We start from the raw sequence: 14,997 nt of genomic DNA, 5'->3' as shown, positions 1-14,997 counted from the left end.
CAACCAAGTGTGATAGAAAAGATGGATAATCAAACTTAGTTCTTATCGACAATGAGATGTAAGTTAAATTAGATGAAAAATTTTTAAATTGTTTGCAAGGCTCATAATAGACTTCTGAAGATGCCTGCCTCTGCCATCAGCACCCACAGGCAGTTTAGCTAGTTGAGTTTGCTCTGTCTTTCTCAAAACCTCCTCTAGTTTCCTTGTATCACCGAATGGGAGGTCATGAACAAATTAGAAACCTGGGGTCAACTAAGAGAGCACTGCCTCTCTCCTGTATCCTCCCTCATCAACTGCCTTTCTACTTACAGTTCCACAATAGATATTATTGCTTCCTAACACAAATCTAGCCTCTTCATTCTTGTTATCCCCCAACTGCTGTATGTGCTCCTACCTCCAGAATTGCAAATACCTCTCCTCTACTTGCCATCAAAATCTCAACCACATTTCAAGGCCCAGAACAAGTCCCATCCTTCTTTGGTCTGTATGCTAATATCTCTTTGTACTTGTCAACAGTACCAAGCTTCTTAGTTTTTCTCTCCCAGTAGACTGCAGGCTTCCCTAGAGCTGAGAGTGTGCCAAACATTTTCTTAATGATCATTAGGAACTGTTCCAGGTACATGTTAACATGAAAATATCCCAGGAGGGAGAACAAGTTAAAGGATTAGCTGCTGGATACGAATTATTTTGATAAGGTAATATCCTCTGCCTGGGCAGAGGGTAGTAGGTGGATAGAAAATGTGGGGAAATGACACAGAAAAGGAAGTGTGGGTGGGAAGGGGCACTGGAGGCAAATGTTGAAAATCCCACAAGCATGTTCAGTGACCTCGTGGCTCTCACATGATCCCCCAATATAGCTGTGACAAGAGGGATGTATTGGGAGCTACAAGACTACCCCACTCCCCAACCTGTTGCATGTTCTCAAGACAGATATAGTGACCTGTTCAAAGACATACAGCTCTTTAGGGACCCCTGAGGGCACAACTCCAGTCCAAACTGTTCCTTCCAGCTATTCCAGGGACTGTCCATTGTTACTTCTGCTCTTGCTGGAGACAGAATCATAATAAGTTTATCGAGGTTTTACCATATGCTAGACACCTGATAAGGCCCTAACAGGCTTTATCTTGTTTCTTCCTCCTAGTAACCACATCAAGAAATACCGCTATTTCCCCCATGTTTTTCTAATGAAGAAACTAAGCAGAGATCTAGCAGCGGACACAGTGATAGAGGGTCTCCCTGGACCCAGGAAAGTGAGTGGTGTGGGGAGGGATGCAGAAGCAGCTTTGAGTTTCCCCCTGCCAATTCGTTTCTCATTCTCTCTACCTGCAATGCCCTTCCTCAGCTTGGTATCTTGCAGAGTAATGCTTCTCCCTCAAATCCTGCTTGTAAAGCCATGCGTGACCTTCCTAGGGTAGTCACTTTCTCCTCTCTTTCATAGCTGTTTATGCCTCTAGTTGAACACTTGTGCAATCTGACTTATATCATGATGATATGGGTGGCTCTGTCTTCCCCAGATTAACTCCGTAAGAGCAACAACCTCATTTCCCCATATCCCTACAGCCTAGAGCATAAAACAGTGGCTAGGACATTGCAGATTTACTCAGTGTTGGAGGTGAAGACAGTGGCCTCCACATGCGTGCGTTCCGTGTGCCCTCCACGCACTGGAACCCTCCTTGGCAGAACCCTGGAGATCCCGCAAGCCTTGATGCCCTCTTCAGGGCCACAGTGTGGCCATGGACAGTGTCAGTCTGAGGGCCCACAGATGGGATATCAGGGTACCAACTGTGCCCCTCACTCTCTCCTTAAACCTTTCTCACTGGTTCTGTGGACCGAAGAATGTAACACCCCATTATCAACTGTAATTTGGGGTCTAGTCAAAATGAAAAATCTTCAAGAGAAATTGTATTCACTTATAACCTGGAAACAACTTTCTATTTTTCAGTGAAGGTGGTTTTAATCAGGAAAGAGCCTCTGGGACATTGGACAGCTTGAGGCAGAAGGTTGAGAAAGGAACTGGGCCCAGGAGTTGTTCATTTGAGGTCTTTGGATGGGCTTTAAAGGGTCCAGGATCCCAGAATTGTACTGAAAGCTTTGCATGTTGATTCCTGAGTGTGTTTCTCCAGAGCAAGATTCCACCACGTTCACTGGATCCTCAAAATGGGGACTCTAAAAGAAATGAGAAGAGATGGAGAAGGTGACCAAAGTGGGCCACGTACACCCCAGCCTCCCTGATGTCTCAGTGTATCTCTGCAAACCTGGGCCTACAGGCACCACTGGCTGGCCTAAGACAACGTGGAAGAAAAGAACCAAGGAAGGCAGCAGGGCAAAAGGCACAGGGAAGGGCTGGGGGAGGGCAGCTAAGACAAAGGGTAAGAATGCTGGGCAGCAGATACAGAGATAAGAGGGACCCTGTGACTCAACCCCCTCGTTTTATAGATAAGGAAACGGACGTCCAGAGAGGCTAGGTGGCCCCAGCACTCTGGGGTCAGCCAGGGGCTTCCTTGCCAGAGAGTGTCCCTGCTCTAGGACATCTCTATGGTCTCACAGTCTGTTCATTAAACAACAGATAAGCTCTCAAGGAAAGGCCAGTAGTGCTGCTGCTATCTGACTGTTTGGGTGGTAGCTATGGGCCACTGTGTTGCTGGGACTTGGCATTTGGAATCACTGCTAAGATGTGCAGAAGGCAAACATCCCTCTGAGGATATGTGAATGCATCATTCTTTGACAACTCTGGGTCTAAAAGGCTTAAGATGCTAACCATTGGTTCACTTCATTTCACAAACGTTTACTGAGCACTTACTGGGTGTGAGGCACTTGTGGTAGCCCCCGGGGGCTAGATAGAAAAGCGAGATGTGAGTCCTTGATCTGGAGGAACTTATGTTGTGGGAATATTGACAGACATCCCCTGTTTCTGCTGTTACAAGAATTATCACATCCAGGTAGATGAGCAGAAGGAAGCAAGGCCACTTGGGACTGCAGTGCCGTAAATCTTGGATGCCAAGACTCAGGCGTGGCTCTGGATCTTGCCACAGAAAGAGGTTCAGGGGGCCTCTCTGGCTGGTGGCACTTGGGCTGCCCTAAGGATTGTGTATCCATTTAGGGACATTCCGTCTTTACTACCAGAGACAAGGAATCCCACAACTCCATGTGCCACAGAGACCTTAAAGCTGGAGGAACGACAAACACCACCACTGGCACTTGGCTCTGGAGGCTTCCCTTTCACCCACCTCAGTGTCCTGAGGCAGCTTCAGTGCACCCCCTCAGCCGGGGCGTGGCAGGCCTGGGAAGTGAGCAGGTCTCTGAGACTCGTACTCAGCTCATCTGGCCCCAAAGCCTGTTCTTGTGATGTGGTCTCTGGGACTTGTACTCAGCTCATCTGACCCTAAAGCCTGCTCTTGTGCTTTTGTCACTTCTGCCTTTTCCCTCCTCCAGTTAAAAGCCCAATTTTGGCTGGAAAATTCCACTACCTTATCTCCTCTGGGGCCGGGTAACCCGTTAGGTCTTATGAAATTGAATTGAAAAGCGAAATCATGGGAAACCTCTTAGAAAAATGACTGCTGTTGCTGGAACAATCCCCAACTGGCCCTTTCTGCCTCCTCTGTAAGGCGAGGTCAAACTCCTCATGAAAAAACTATGGTTTGGGTGTCAGGCAATCCCAATACAATAGGATCTGGGGGATCAACCCCAATTCAACAGGTTTCCCAAATACTGCCCCCACTTTGTCTCATAGCCTGAAATGCCTTAAATAATCAAGAAGTCTTTTAAGACAGTCATTTCTCACTGTGTTTCAAAAAAACTTCTCTGGGAGACTCTGTCAGATGCAGCCCACTGGGAAGACAATAGATTAGGTATCTGAGGAACCAGAGGCACCATCAGACAGGCAAAGAGGCTGGCTGAGATAAGGGCACTTTTGGACTACTCTTGCTTTTGACTACCAATGTTCCCAAGTCCCAGGCTTGCTGATAGTCAGCCAATAAGTCATTGTGAAGAAAGGAGTGATTCCACGAACCCACATGGAGTACCTCCTGGGGCAGGTGTTGTGCTAGAAGTCATGGGACCTCACAGGTGAGTGAGAAAGTCACAGTCCTGTCTGATGGATGCCCAGGAGCCTTGGGTCTGCACACACATGTGAAACGTGGGTGTTAGCAGCAGGTACCTTTCATAGACCGTCAATAGTCTCCCCTATGTGGGTAGAACCCTAGGGGCTGAGGTCTCCCATTGGTGCCTTCAGGGCTTTTTGCTCATTCCACACAAATGGTCAATCAGAGACCACAGCAGGGATGGGAACTATAGGGTGGACAAGGCATTTGCCCTGAAGGTAGTCCACACCATGTGTATCTATCTACATTGTTCCTGTTGGTTCCTATTGTGTCACTCCTGCTCCAGAACGAGAGTGTCCCAGGGAATCACTGGAAGCTTGCTAGGAATAACAACTGGAACCTCAAGTGTCATGACCCCAGTGCCAGGGAATGGAAATCAGATCACTGAATGTGCACATGGGTGAACCTTCCCTGCTTTTAAGTAACCTTTTGATAAGTGACCTTCCCTGGATCTCATGTAAGTGGTTCATTTTTAAAGGGAGAGAACCATATTATTAGAAGATTACAGCATTTCTTTCCAGTCCTGATACCGTGTGTCTCCTTGATGTAGAAGTTCATGGGCAGCTCTACATGTCTTTCTAGAGAACTGTGGTTCTCATAAGATGTCCTAGCTAGCAGCACCTTCAGCTTGCTTGTCTTACTGCCTCCTGTGTCTGGACAGAAAACTGAATGTCTGAATGTAGTACACTGCTCAGACGAGGTTCCTAATAAATGTTTATTTAATGAAACGCTCCAAGGCTCTGATTTATATAGTGCCTTGGCAGTCAAAATCAATAGTAGTCCAAGACCCATGTCAGAGAGAAAAAGAGGAGGAGTATTTATACCAGGTAAGAGATGGCTCAGGCAAGGAGAATAAGAAGCAGACTTGTCATGGGAAACCAGTGGGGCAGAACTGGACGAGCAGGGAAACGTGAAGGAGGAAGAAATCAGCAGGTAAGATGTTGTGGTAAAGCAGGAGTCAGACTTTGAGTGGAGAGAACCAAAAAATAAGGCTGAGTCAAGATGAATTTGGAGTGGGGCATGGTGGCTCATACCTGTAATCCCAACTCTTTGGGAGGCTGAGGCAGGTGAATCACCTGAGGTCAGGAGTTCAAGACCAGCCTGGCCAACATGGTGACAACCCTGTCTCTGCTAAAAATACAAAAATTAGCCAGACATGGTAGTGGGTGCCTGTAATCCCAGCTACTCAGGTGGCTGAGGCAGGAGAATACCTTGAACCTGGAAGGCGGAGGTTGCAGTGAGTCAAGATCTCATCACTGCACTCCAACCTGGGTGACAGAGCAAGACTCTGTTAAATTAAAGAAAAAAAGAGATGAATTTGAAAGCCTTGCAGACAACTGGAAGCAAAGAAGGGTTTTTGGCAGAGGATTGACGTGATGTAAGCTGAGTTAAAAAGCAAATCTGGCAGCAACGTGCAGAAGAGAGTGAAAGAAAAGATCTGAGAAGGAGGGTCTTGGATAGTTTACGATGGGGAATAAAAGCTGAACAAAGCTGGAGATAGTGCAAACTCAGGCAACGGGTTTGTAGCAAGCATGTACAAAGGCCTGGGCACTGTTCTAGAAGTGGAATACAGTTGTGAAGGAGAGACACACACAGATCCCTGTCCTTTGGGAATTCACCTTCTAGAGGGAGAAGAAACAGATGGAAGAATTTGACTTTTCATGAATGAATGCCTCTTTTTGCTCTGTAAGAGGTGTGAGGAAATTTACAAACATACATCCACTCAGAATAATAAAAATAAGTGATTTTACCTATTGCCTTTGACAACATCCTTTCATTAGATAAAATGGTGAGTTCCCTATGGCTGACCTTACAAAGTCACTCAGAGGTAGCTTATGGCCTGGCATCAAAGCATGGCTAGACAAAGGTAGTTGCACGAAGAACACAAGTGACTAGTTCCCCGTTTGTAGCTCTGAAGGTTGTGATGGTTGATTCAGATGCTGAGTAATGGCAGCAAATGGGCTGGAGTCTCGATTGGGCTCATGGAGAGATGGTTTGTTTGGCATCATGCCTGGTCCTTTGAGAGGAGGGCTGTGCTCTAGAATGTGCTGCAGTCCATTCCCCGCCCTCCACATTCAGGTCACCTGTGTTGCCTTTGAAGACATTAGAGCTTGGGGCTGTCAAAAGAGGACTGAGGGTCCACCAGGAATCCCCAGCAGATTTTTCACAGCAGAGGCTTTTGAGAGCAATTAATATTAGAGAGTTTGAGGTAGGGGTAAGTTTTGGCAAAGAAGGAAGCCGGGAATTTGCCTTCAACTGACCACTGAGATAACCTTTGTCACGAATAGAGCTGAGGGTAGGGTTAAGGCCCATTATAAAAATTAACATATAAGCCAGAAGATTAAAAAAATACAGGGACATATCTTGAGACAGGGACATGACATTATTAAGGACTATGCCTAGAACTTTGTGACTAGATATGGTTAGACTGGGATGGGAAGGGATATGGTAGGAAAGTGAAGGGAAAAGGGAAGTACAAAACACCCAAGATTTTGAGGCTGGATGATAGGGTAATGATGTATAAGAAGGTGAGGGCTCTGATCACTTGAGATCAGGAGCTCGAGACTAGCCTGGCCAACATAGTGAAACCCCATCCCTACTAAAAATACAAAAATTAACTGGGCATGGTGGTGTGTACCTATCATCCTAGCTGCTGGGGAAGCTGAGGCAAGAGAATCGCTGGAACCTGGGAGGCAGAGGTTGCGGTGAGCTGAGATTGTGTCACCACTGCACTCCAGCCTGGGCAACAGAGCAAGACTCTGTCTCAAAAATAAATAAAAATAAAAATAAAAAAGTTAGGACAGAGGGAGAAGGTCAGGAGGAGGTTGATGGATTGGGTTTTAGATGTAACTGTGGAGTAATGGTGAAGTATCTGCATAGTGGAGTTCACTAGGCAGTCAGTGCTTGAGATAGAGAGGACAGAGGCAAGAAGGGAATCGGGGGAGGTGCCTTCACAGAAGTAAGAGCTTAAGACAAGAAAATAATGAGTTCTGAAAAGGAGAATAAAGCAGAGGGGGCAAACGGTTTAGGCTGGAGAGATGTTCATGGTTTGAGGACTGACGGAGGAATAAGAACAGCTGTAGAGGAATAGAAACAATGAGAGAAGCCTGCCACAACCATCATTGGAGAACAGATACAAGAAGGAGGAATGGCCAAATGGGTCCAACGCCACGAATGAGATCAAGAACAAACATAAATGGGGAAGAGGTACAGATTAGGCCGTAGTCAGGTCATGTGTCAGCTTTCAGAGACAGGTTTTAGTGTGATCAGGCAGAAGTCGGGAGATAAGAGGAAATGAGTAGAGAAAAAAATGCATTTCTCCAGGAGCTGAGGTGTGAAAGAGGGATGGGCCAGGTTTGCTGGAGAGAATAAGAGGGAGTGCAAGCTTGGCACCCAGCCCTCAGATCCAGGGTGAGTGGGCCTGTTTCCCTGCTGGGCCAGTAGCCCCCATGCTAAAAGGTAGGATTTAGCAGGGTCTGGACATGCTAGGCAGCACTTCTACAAGGCCAGGGCCTGCCTCCCCTCCCTGTGGCAGGCTAGGGTTAGGGCTTGAGCTGTACTAGAGGATCTGGGAGTCCTTCATGGCACTGTAGGACCCTGAACGTGTTCGGACCCCCAGGTCACCAGGACACCTGGGCTCTGCTGTGTCCCCACAGGTTTTTGCCCTGACTCAGGTTGAGGACTTTGGGTGTAGGATTCGCATTTCCTTACGCAGAGGTTGGTGGGGCATTGAATGAAGTGTTAATAGGCTCCATGTAGCATAGGCACAGGGGCCTGGTGCATCAAGTGGCCAGAGCCCCTGCTTGGTGCCAGGAAAACGTGGGATGCCTGAGCAGGCAGAGACCACTCAGCAAATAATAATGGGGCGACCCAAGAAAATGACCCTCAGAGGGCAGTGGAGACCCAGGCATTTGAGACGGCCTGGCAAATGCATAGCACCTGAGGGCCGTGTGCGTGTGTGTGTATGTATGGGAGTGAGAGGAGGGTATTACTAGCCAAGGGGACATATGAACAACCTATGTGCAAGTTCTAGGACCTTCCTATACTCCTGTACCCGTATTTGAAGACTTCTGTTCAACATACCCACGTGGCCCATTAGAATGTTCCACTGTACAGGAAAACCAATGTGCAATCAGGAGAGAATCTCAAAGGACCTTTCCAGCTGTGGCATGCAGAGATCCACAAAGCTTAATCCTTTAAAAGGAATTATTCTAAATAGCCCAGGAGTGAGCATAAATGAATGAAAAGTCCATGAATATGGGGACTGAATCCCGTAATAGGTAGCAAAACGGCATGATAAAGAGCATGGGCTCTGGAGACAGACCACCTAGGCTCCAATTTCAGCTCTGTCACATATGAGCTGGGTGTCCTAGGGCAAGCTGCTTAACCTCCCCAGGCCTCAGTTTCTCCATCTGTAAAATGGAGATAATTAGACTTAGCTCTCAGGCTTGTCATGAAGATGAGTGGCTTAATATTTGTAAAGTGCTTAGAACAATAACTGACACATAGCACATGCTTTCTGGGTGTTAAAAAATATTCTTACCCTGTTGGGTTTTTAAGTGATGCTCTTCTCAGGGATCTTTATGACATACTTTTGAGGAAGATGAGAAACCAGGCTTCTTAGCTCTGTTAAACATTTTAGACACACCAACAGTCCTCACTTTGCATGGCAGTATGGGACTGTAAAAATGACCATGCAAGCTAAAACTGTGCAAAGCAATCCTAAAAATCAAGAGAAAAATTACAACTGTTCTGTGACCTTTAAAATTTTTTGTCAAAGCATTAGAAACTCTTACCATAGGTTGTAAGTGTGTAGGGAGACAAGCAAACAAAAATAGTAAAACAAATATTTTAGTACACAGTAATTTGAAACATTAGAAACAATGCAACATTTTAAGTGTTTTCTTTCTTTGTGAAAATAAACTTATTGAGAGGTTTTTTTAAAAGTTCTTGCCTTCTTCTCTTACGATACTGAGGGAACATCTTTTCTCTGCCAGTGAATTGCCATAGTCCTTTATAAATTTGCATCAGCTTCCAACATCTTATATTCTTTGCTTTCAATGTTGTGAAATACCTCTGAAAGTTCCTATAATGTGAAGTTTTTTGCTGGCATCACTTCCTGTGGGACATCTTCATCCTTTGTATCGCAACCACTTTCCTCATTTATGCTTTGAACAATGGTTTCAGGTTTCATCAATATAAATAGAAACTTTAAGGGTCCTGGCTGTCAGAAAGTCACATAGAGCTTACTCAGAATGATGTCAAATTCCACTCTAGAAATTTAAAACCTCAGCCTGTTAAAAATAGCTTGTCATCAACAAAGGAACCAGATGATAACAGACACAAGGCTGACTTTTTAGTCTCAACTTATATATATGAAAAAAACAACCACAAAACTGCTCAACGTAAGCATAGGCATTTTCAGTGCCCTGCATCCAAGCATTAATGATTATTTAAATGGTAGAATAACATAAAATGATGAAGCAACTGGATAAATTCAACTATGTTGTAGAATTTTTGTAGTTGATGGAAATCAGTCTTTGGACTTTAAGATCTCTTGTAGATCAGAGGAGAAATACAATTACACACTCCTTAAGAATCTGATGAAAGTTATGGCCTTTCTCCACTAGAATGTGCACATGAGCCGATACAATAAGTTATGCAGTGTTTCAAGGAATCCACAGAGCCCCTGATATCCAATTAGAAGCCCTGGCTATGAATCTAGAATTTTATTACTTTATTACTAGGTGAAACCCAGCCCAAGTCTGTTTGAGAGCCACTGCAAGTTCCAAAAATTGTAGGCACTAAGTAAAGGCAAACCTTGGAGCATGTCATCTGCCACTGAAAATGCATTTAATGATGACTCACTCTTTCCTCACTATACAAGTTTGTTCAAACTACACCTCTTCAGCTACAAACTACCTACCATCCCTGAAACTCTGTTCTGAGAGTAAAGGGATTACAAAACCTGGCTGAAAAGATAGACCCAATAGAATGTTGAAAAACACAACAGAACCAGCACATCAGACTGTAAATTGATTTTCTTGCACAGGATGTTAGCTGCTCTTCCAATGAGGTTCCTGAGTGGCACCTGAGCCTATTGCTGGTGGCATCCTATTCTGCCTGTTCTCTCTTTCTTCCTCCTTCCCCATTCCTTTCTTTCTCCTCTCCCTTTATTCTTCCTCTGCAATTCTTTTTTTCCATGCTACTGTTGGCAAGTCCCTAGGGACACTGTTTAATCTGGCCCATGGTACAAGAGATTTTAGATCTTCATTGAAGTCACTAGAGATGGCCTGAGTGAGTCACTTTGAATTCAATAGGCAAACTGATGGAAGGCTCTGAGAAGACCTCGATGCCCAAGAATTGTGTTCTTACTGTAGAAACTTACTATTTTGATCAAAAAAGTCATTTTGGTCAAAAAGGGGAGTTGGGGGATTGCTTTTTTTGTTTTTAAATTGATTTGGCTTCAAGGGAAGAAGATTGCCTAAACAAAACCTGCTGATGAAGTCACAGAATGACTCCACCCCTGGAATGAGCTTTATTTTCTTATATTTTGGCAAGAAATTTGGCTTTCAATTGGGAATGCACGTCACTCTACCCACTCAAGGGCAAGATGATAAGGTTCTATCAGACCAAGCGTCTAAAGGAACCTGAGACTCTACCAAGGTCAGAAATGCTGCAATTCAAGCCAAAAGATCTTTCTTGGGCTTCCTTGTTTTGACTTGTAACCATAAATTAGTCTTGCCTAAATGTCTGATCACATTATAAAACAGTAAGTGAATCTGTACTGTACAGCACCCTCTGAAGCAACAGGAGCTGTAGATGAACCTTTAAGGGGATTCTGTAATTTTTCTGTCCCTTTGATTTCCACAGGACTCTAAATTGCCCCCTCTGAGGTCAAGGAACACAAGATGGTTTTGGAAATGCTGAACCCGATGCATTATAACATCACCAGCATGGTGCCTGAGGCCATGCCTGCTGCCACCATGCCAATCCTGCTCCTCACTGGCCTTTTTCTCTTGGTGTGGAATTATGAGGGTACATCCTCAATACCAGGTAAGTCAGTCATTTATTTCCATTTCTAAGGAGATTATTTACTTGGGATTTTGGTCCATGATGGTAAAGAAAATTTTGCAAAAGGACAAAAAGCACACCTGGAAAGATCTCTGAAGACTATGGCTATGTTAGCAAATAAGGACTTGGGTGAAAATTTTCAAACCAATTATCTGCACATTTTAAATGAAAGCACTTTAAAAATATCTTAGATAAACCCTTCCAGTCTGCACTGTGCTTTCATAAAGTAGACTTGGCACAAGTACCTTTAAAACAAGCTCAAGATGGGGTAGAGTAAAGTAAAATTCCAGGGTTTTCTGGTTAACTTTTAAAAAAGAGATTGCAATTTTGCTCTGAAGGTGAAAATGTCTCTGGAACGCCTTCTTCACTGCTTTTCTTCTCCCTTTCATTTTGCTTCCTCCATGCCCCCTCGTTGTCTTATATTTATCCCTTCTCTTTATTCCACTCATCATTTTCTCTTATTCTTGGGAATGTGGTGATAGTGGTCCCCATTTTTCTCCCACTACCTGGCTCCCATAAGGGTCAAATGGGATCCAGGCAGTGGGATAAAAATGCGGACCACACCAACACTCTTGGAACATCACACCCCGAGAGAATCTTCAACAAGATCTGTGGGTCAATCAAAAGTGGAGAATAATATAATTATCCAGATAATCCCAATAGAAAACCCCACCCTTCCACCGTTAAAGCTACAGTGATCAGATATCAGATTAGTTCAGAATGACCTGAAATTTCAGACTGCTTCTTTAGTTTTCAGTGAAGATGCCTCATTGCAGACACATCTGTTCCCAATTCCATAAGATATCCAATGAGACTTTAAGAGCATAGTTACTACACACTGGTAAGTGTGGTGGGCCTCGTCTCAGTGGAATCAGAAGTGGGAGCATGGGGCTGGCACGAAATGCTCTGTGTCTGGATTCTTTTTAACATTCCAGATAATTGCCTGTCTCCCTGCCTGATTCAGCCTGATATTTTAGATTACTTTAATGCCCAGTTTAAAGGAACATTTAGTTAATTTTGTTCTCTGCTCCCTGACAGGGTCAGCTCTAGAGAAGGGAGGCTCAGAGCTAAGGGATGACTGTTTCATTGTCTTTAACTTGAACTCTCTTCCCCAGTGTGGCCCTTCCTCACTGGATTTCTCCTCTCCCAAGAGAGCTTCATGGTCAGGGTCAGTGAATGGTCGGGGTGGGGTGAGTACGTAGAGGGGTGGAAAGCCTTCTTTTTCCTCTTCTTCCCTTCATAGGCCCAGGTGCTAAATTCTAATTTGTCTGTATTATCAGAGAATCAGGCCAGGAGAGTCCAGCACTGCCCACACAGCATTGCCCATCCAGTAAGCCACAGGTTCTCAAGCTTTTAAGTCTATGTAAGAACACCCAGCAGGTAGGAGCTTGTTAACATTTCTGTTCCTGGACCCTGCTCCTGACTTTTTGACTTAGTCTCTTCAGGTCTAGAAACATGCATTTTTAAAAAGTCCCCCCGGATGCTTATGCTAATCAGCACTGGTGGAATTTCCTTGGACCCTTGACCAAGGAGATCAGCCTGTTAGGACAAGCCTGAGAACCAGCAGCCCTGAAGCTCTGGATCAGTAGGAGAGTAGGCAGCATCTCACTCTGTCCACCATTTCTGGGCCAGGGCCATCATGCTGCATCCACTGACAGATCAAGTAGCACAGTGATTCTCAGCACTGTCTGAGGTAGGGGCTCAGCTAGTTTGGGGCTGCTATTTTTTAAAAAATCTCCCCTCCTGATTTTTTATCAGCGGCCAAGGTTGAGAGCCACAGACATGAGCCTAACTCCTTCATTTGACAGAAGGGGAAACAGACCCGGGGAGCTGATCTGCCTTGCCCAGGCAAAACGCTATGACAAGCATGAGAAGCCATGGAGTTCAAACTCTTCGTTTTACAAGTGGAGGGTTAAAGCCCAGAGAAGGGAAATGGCTTGTCAGCTCCCCAGCTGGACAGGAAGTGGGAATGTAGGGGGGCCACCAGGAAGTCCTAAAGCCCAGGTTGATGATCATTTTGCTAGACAGGTAGTTTCTAGTTTCACACTTTCCCTTTGAAAGCAGAAGGTCTAGTTAGAATCCACTAGTAGCACAGACTGTGAGATCCTATGGTTTCTGGTTGGGGGAGGGAAGATAAGAAAATTGGCTTTGTTTGAGGTGGTTTTTGCTGATCAATACTCCTGAGCTCCTGCCAGCTCACTTGAATCAGTGGCTCTCTAGGTTCTTGGTTTTAGAGGTTTGGGGGAAGCGCAGAGTCAGGAAAGCTCAGGACCAGTGAAAGCTGGAGGAACTTACAATGATTTAAAGTCCTTGAGTGAGTTATAATTTACAAAGCAGTTTCATGCCCATTTTCTATGGTGAGGTTGGTGTGTTTGTGTCTGTTTTGTAGGTGGCAAAACTGAGACTCAAAGAGTCACACAACTAGTAAGTGATGAAACTGGGGCTCATATCTAAGCTTCTTCTAGCTGTATTTACTAAGAGGCCCTGTTCTCCTGCTTAGGGGCAGGAGGATGTGTGAAAAGATTAAAGAGATGTGGTTTCTGCCCAAGGGAATTACATAAAAGTAGTAAAGACAGTCAGGGGCACACACATAGGTGGTTGACTTAGTGCCAGGTAGGGGCTATGAAAGTCCTGAGGAAAGGGTCATTCCTGCGGGGAAGGGGGAGTGGCCAGGGTGGGGGGCAGGGTTGGAAGCTTCAGTTCTGAAAAATTGCTCCCAGTCTACTGATCTGGGTCAGGACTCACAGTCACCTGGCACTGGCTGCTCTCCCTTCCCCAAGGACATATAGCCATCCCCAGCTCTGAACAAGAGTCCTCTCCCTCCATATGCCATGCTCTGCCCTGGGTACCACATCCCAGAGCAGAGAACTGGGGGGGAAAAAGCATGGCAACTGACATTCCACTTTTTCTTATTAAGATAATGTTTCACAGAAAAGTGCACAGCGTGGTGATAAATTTGCCATCACAATGCAGCCTGAGAAAGCGGATGTTACCCTTGTTCCAGAAGCTCCTCGTGTGCCTTTGCAATCACTCTCCCTCATTCCAGAGCAAAACTCTGTCTTTGATTTTGTGACAGTCACTCCCTTGCTTTTTTTTTTTTCATCATTTTACCACATAATTTCATATCCCAGAGAATACAGGTTAATTTTGCCTTGTTTTAAACGTTTTAGCAGTCAATTCATACATTATGTCTTCTTGTATCTTGCTTCTTTTGCTCAATAGTGTGTTTCTAAGATCCATTCACATTGTGGCATGCAGGTGTAGTTCATTTTTATTGCCATAGGGTATTGAGTTATATAAATATCTCATGGTTTAATTGCCAGTTCCACTGTTGAGGGACACTTGAGGTGTCTTTAGTTTGGGGCTATTGTGAACAGGGCTGTTCTGAATGTATATGTGCACACAGATTTCTCTATGGTATATATCTGTAAGGCGTGGAAAGCAACAGGTTGTTGATTAGGACAGCTGGGGAGAGGTCCCAGCTGTTGGCTCCAAGGAGGCTGTCTCTGTACAAAAATGCAGCAAAGTATTCACTACTCCTTTTAGGGTGTGAAAGAGGCTCCCACAATCACTGCATGCCTAAATAAGCATCCCTAAATCTGAGAAGCAAAGATCAGCTTAATGTGGATACAACCAGACTATTTCCCTAATATTTTACCAAAGTTTCTACCTTCCTCCAGCATTCTTCTCTCCAGCTGGAGGGTGGGTAGAAGCATAAGATATACACATAAATGAAAAGGTCACACTGTGCTAAGATTCTTTTATTTTGTAATTATTTTTCACATACTCTCCTGTCTTGCCCCTAGACTCTGATGGGGACCAT

At 44.9% G+C, this 14,997-nt stretch overlaps 1 protein-coding gene across 1 annotated transcript in view; it reads left to right on the top strand.

Annotated features, from left to right (window-relative positions):
• The window catches only part of LOC104656901 (aromatase), a 127,000-nt gene that overhangs the window by 82,945 nt on the left and 29,058 nt on the right, over positions 1-14,997 (top strand). The window contains exon 3 of the mRNA XM_010356597.1: positions 10,974-11,156. Coding sequence (XP_010354899.1) covers positions 11,012-11,156 — 145 coding nt within the window. The 5' untranslated portion in view covers positions 10,974-11,011. The remainder of the gene's footprint in view (positions 1-10,973; positions 11,157-14,997) is intronic.

The sequence above is a fragment of the Rhinopithecus roxellana genome, chromosome 5 (genome assembly GCF_007565055.1).
Source record: "Rhinopithecus roxellana isolate Shanxi Qingling chromosome 5, ASM756505v1, whole genome shotgun sequence".
NCBI classification, from domain to species: Eukaryota; Metazoa; Chordata; class Mammalia; order Primates; family Cercopithecidae; genus Rhinopithecus; species Rhinopithecus roxellana.
The sequence above is the reverse complement of the archived record's forward strand: the minus strand, read 5'-3'. Positions and strand labels throughout refer to the sequence as shown.